This window comes from Nomascus leucogenys, chromosome 20 (assembly GCF_006542625.1).
Source record: "Nomascus leucogenys isolate Asia chromosome 20, Asia_NLE_v1, whole genome shotgun sequence".
NCBI lineage: Eukaryota > Metazoa > Chordata > Mammalia > Primates > Hylobatidae > Nomascus > Nomascus leucogenys.
Window position 1 is genome coordinate 71,765,769 of NC_044400.1, and position 5,247 is coordinate 71,771,015.

At 37.9% G+C, this 5,247-nt stretch overlaps 1 protein-coding gene across 1 annotated transcript in view; it reads left to right on the forward strand.

Annotated features, from left to right (window-relative positions):
- The window catches only part of RAB28 (RAB28, member RAS oncogene family), a 125,901-nt gene extending 124,129 nt beyond the window's left edge, over positions 1–1,772 (forward strand). Inside the window, exon 7 of the mRNA XM_003258490.4 lies at positions 842–1,772. Within this exon, the coding sequence (XP_003258538.1) occupies positions 842–934 (93 nt within the window). The 3' untranslated portion in view covers positions 935–1,772. The remainder of the gene's footprint in view (positions 1–841) is intronic.
- Positions 1,773–5,247: the final 3,475 nt, after the last annotated feature.

Here is a 5,247-nt window from a genome sequence, read left to right on the forward strand (position 1 = left end):
GCAGACTTTGTAGAGTTGAAAACAGTAAAGGATTTGTTTTAAAGTATTACTTAGAGATGAATATTAAGCATATTGCTAAGTGTATCATTTTAGGTATTCCTTGAAGTGTGTGTTAGAGGGAAGAAGGGAAGAGTTAAAATTATCTTTTGGTTTAAATTATTTTAAAAACATGAATATGAGGTAATTTTCTAAATTTTTTCATTATACTGTATTTTGTTAGAGTTGTATTCATAACCAATAGTGAGCCATTTGGAAATAAGTTAGGGATTTTGGAGGAAAGGTTTAGAAATTTGAAAAGATTTAAAAATGGGTTGCTCAGAATATTTCTGCTTTATATGTGAATCCTCTTTAACATTTAAATGTCTTCTTACAAACTCACAAACTGCTGTAAACATTCAATGAAAAGTTTTCGCTAAATATAATGGCTTATGGAAATATTAAGCATTAATGTTATTTTTTACTTTGAAATGATGAGTTCTTTTCTGTGATTTAAAATATATGTGAATGATTCATTTAAATTATTTTGCTCTAAATTATTATCAGGGTTTAATTTTTCATTATTGATGCATCAGTTTTTCATTAGACTTATGATAACCTCAAGTTAATGTCATAAAACCAGGGATAACTCAATAGCTGAGTTGCCATTCTCTTCTTGAAAAAAAAAAAAAAAATCCACTCTTCATTTGTTTGTCTGGCTTATTCCTTTAATATCAATTCCTGCCTCATTTATGGTGTCCATCATCAGAAGTTCAGCAAAGTTCAGAAAATGAAAATATACTTTAAGGAGCTCTTTCTAAATGTTCTGATGTCCTGATAATAACTCTGTTTTCTTTTATGACAGAGGGTGGTGAAGGCAGATATTGTAAACTACAACCAGGAACCTATGTCAAGGACTGTTAACCCTCCTAGAAGCTCTATGTGTGCAGTTCAGTGAGCACATTTTGCTTTTGTGTTGATAGTTCTAGTTGCCCTTCACCTCCGGGTGGGCCCGAGGACTTCTAGGAACTTGTTTTATCAGTGACCATCTCTGTAGTTCAGTTAGCACTTTCCTCCCAACTTGCTTAATCATTGCTATTGCCTCACAGTGGCAAGGCAGCTCCTTGGATTTGAAAGAATTCGACTTTGGGACCACACACTTTGAATTCAAAATGGAAAACCCATTCCCTGGAATTAGACTGCTTCGTTGCAAAAGAATGATGTTGCTTCTTTGTATGTCCTTGCTTCTTTTTTCAGTGATGTAAATTTTTTTAACTTAATATGAAAACTCTCCAAGTCTTGATCATCAGCCAGGATTTTGCCACAGCAATTTCATTCTCTTATCGGAACTTGTATGTGTCAAAGTATACTTCAGAGTGCAAACATTAAGCAAGTAATATATTTTACCTACAGATACTTATGAAGACATTCTTTCGCTATCTATTGTGAGTAAAAGTATATAAAGCTGTATCTAACTGAAAATGCTTGAAATAAGGCTGTAATAGAAATATTTTTCATTTTTTAAAAAGGGGCCTAAATTGTTTATATTGTAGTTTGTAACTCACAAAGTAGTATTTGATATTGTATTTTTATTACTGTATCATTGTCATTATGTATTGTGTAATACTCAGGTTTGAAGGCTTTCTGAATTTTGATAAATGTTCAGCTGATGCCCCACATGGAATTTCTCTTGCAAACTGCATAAGAGTACTCCCGAGAATGAGTTATGACATTGTGGATCAGACTGTACCTGATGTTCAGATGTTTTTCTTTCACAAATAAATTTATTTAAATTATGTCTTTTGGCAATTTTCTTTCAAACGTCTTCCTTTTTGTTACAGAAAGGCAGTGTGTATTTGGATACAAAATTAGTGATTCTGTGAAGTTTAGTGTATAGTCAGTCACTTAGAATTGTTAGGTTATTTTGTTGGACCAATTAAAATCCAGACTCCATAGCTTGGCATTTCAGGGGCTCCACATCAGCTGCCTCCTACCTTTCTACCTTTTCTCATGCCACTCCACTGTACCATCATCACTTCTCTGCAAACAGAGCTATGGATTCATTCCTATTTGCTTTGTGATGCTCCACAGGAATCTGTTTGTCTTGGTCATAGTTGTGGTTATTTTTTTCTTTTGTGCTAAGACACAGTGCCTGGCATGACTGGTGCTCCATATTTGCTACATTGAAGCGGGAACAAAAGCCACCCCTCCACAAAGCCAGTCCTTGTCTCCACAGCTCACGGTTCCACATCAGTACCTCTCTGATAGCCACTGCCCCTTTCTGCCTTGAATCGCTGCTATTTGTGCCCCTGTTTTTTATTGTTTAATAATCCATGAGCTCATTGAAGGGCAGCTCTGGTCTCTTCTCTTTCATGTCTCTTACAGTGCCTGGCAGCGTGCCTTTGTCATAGATTTGCCACAAGTATGTGTAGAAATTTGGATACCTAATTTTAGAGGTGTAAGGGATTTTGGAAAACTTTGTTCACTTCCTTATGTGGCTAAGGAAACCGAAGTGTGGACAGAAAAAGTAACTTGCCAGAGATCATGGAATCATAGAGCTAGACTTGATAGATCTGTCTCTAGGCCGAGAAATTAAAAAAAAAATTTAATTAAAAAAATTTGAAAACTGTGACTCTACTTGTTAGTGGTCCAGCCTCTTTCTATTTTGATTTTTATATTTTTCATTTTATAATAATTTAGCAGACTTTTAAGCCCTTCAAGTGATAAACCCTTCAAGCTATTGCAGCTTATCTTCCTAATATGTGCAGGCCAGTTGAATAGGGATGTTAATAGAATATAAAGTTGAATAAATGAACTCTCAACCCTCGAGGACTTTACAATCTAGTGGGAGAGATGTTTGTTGTTATTGCTGCTATTTTAAAAGCTGTGATTGATTGAAGGCTTCTATTAAACTAAAATTGCCCAAGGCTTTACATTTAGTAAAAGGTGAGGCCATGCTCCATTTGGTCATTTTGTGTTGATTTCACCTCCATCTATGTGAAAACTGAAGGATTTTCAAAAAATTTTTTTCCTCCCAATACAATTACTACAGTATGATAAAGTATGACTTAACACATATGTATGAATTTCAGTTTGCAGTTTCAGAGAGAAATTGCAAAAGGTCTACGAGACCGAATTTTTTTAGTGGTGTGTTTATAAACTTAGAGCACTGCGTGGGACTGAGCAGGGGCCAGGGAAGAAAATGACGTTGGTAGGCGTTCTTTGGCCTGAACATTTCTAGGCGTTTGTTACATGGACTGTTTTATTTTCACACCCGTCTGTGAGAGGGGAATTATTGCCTTCTCTCAGAGGAAACCGAAGCTGAGACTAAGTGATTATACGAAAGGCCTTCCTTCAGTAAGGGGTAGAGCCCGGTGCTACACAAATTGGTTCTTTGACAGAATGGACTACACTGGTACTGGTTTTAGGCTGCCTTTCATTTGTCAAGATCACATAACTGACGCCCTTCCTGAGAGTTAAATAGGTCTTAGTTTAAGCTGTTCTTTTGAGAAGTGGTGATGGGCCTGTGTGGTCCATCTGCCCTCACACAGTGACTACCTTGACCAGTAGCTTGTGTCCACAGAGGCTGGTGGTGGGAAGTTTGCCCTCTGATCACTCAGGTGAAACAGGAATTACCCCTCTGTACCCTCCTGCCCGCCTTTAGTCTCGGTGTTATGTCTCTCCCTGCTGAGCATGACTGGTCGTTGAAAGCCTTTTGCCTCAAGGAAAGCTGATGCAGTCCAGCATATGGCCAAAGCAGATTTCTGAATTCCATATTACAATTTTCTCCATACCTTGGGTTTTATTTTTGAAATAGAAATGTAGGATTCATGCTTATTTTACTTTGTTACCTCTCCTGTCTATAGTTTTTAATTTAAAAAATTACAAGTCTTTCCGTCTAGTTTTAGGCACTTTGTCTCCTGAAGATACATGCTATAAAGTTTCAAACACATTGTGGTCACTTCTGCTGCTTATTGAGCTTTTGAAAAACACAAAAGTCTTCAACCAGAACTGGTCATTGGATGCTGCCTTTCAAGTGCACCCTCTATTATGTGTGGCCAACCACTCTGGAGTGGTTTTTGGAGTGGCCCAAAGAACTCCTGTGACTGCTTTATTATTCCAGGAGGAGGTAAGCCAGGGCCCTTTAAAGTTGATCGCTGAAACAATGTGATGGAGCGGAATAGTTTGTGTGTTGTTTAAAAATAGAAAAGTTTTCTGGCCATAACCTGTGCTAGTGGTTGCTGTAATCTTGGATATCCTGAAAAACAGTTGCAGGATTTAAAGGAAACTGAAATGCAGACCTGTTTAACATGGTAGACATCCATGGGTCGCCTCCTCAGCACACATGTCGTCTCTCCAAACGGTTTCCTAATTTCCTGATAGAACCCTCCCTAAATTTTCAACTGTTTCTAGCTCCTCATGAGGGAGTCCTCATTGAATTAAACCCATTAGGATATTAAACCCGCTTGCTCCAGTAGTTCGCTCTGAAATGAACTGATAACTCCATCATAGCTAATGAAATTGGAGGGGATTTTGCTAAGGTTTCTGAAAAAGTAAAGAAAAAAGAAATGTTTGCCCCCGTAAGTTTTCAGAAGACTCTGCCAGCTGGACTGGAATGAGAAAGGCTGTGGCTCTGAGTGACACTGGCAGCCATCTTGAGGCCACAAAAGGGGAGAGAGCTTGACCAAGGATGGTGCTGATGCCAAGAAAGCAGAAGTGGAAAGTGGTGATGATCCAAGTCCCTGTCACCATCTTTGAGTCCTGGATCCAGCCATGCCTTGAAATGTTCAGCAGAGAGTTAATTTTAATTTTAATTTTTTTGTCATTTAGACCAGTGTTATTTTACTTTTTGGTTACTTCTTATATTGGCACCTGTTATGTACTAGGGCCTTTGCTTGGTACCAAAAACAGAGATGAATATTATCTGTGTTTTGCCCACAAATTCATAGTCTAGGCAGGTGGGTAACTCATCAAAATGTAATCAGATTGTTACATGCTGCAATCAAACTAATATAAGAAGATGTAACTTAGCAGTGAGTGCGGGCAAAAAACAGGAATTTCAAATAACAGGAAACAGGGATGACAGTGTAACACAGTTGCTCTCACAAACTAGCATAATCTTAGCCTGCATTAATTAGATGTGTGCATATGAATCACCTGTGGATCTTGATTCAGTAGGTGTGGGGTGGGTCTGAGGTTGTGCATTTGTAGCAGGCTCCCAAGTGATGCAAATGCTACTGGCTTTTGGATTACATTTTGAATTGCAAGGGA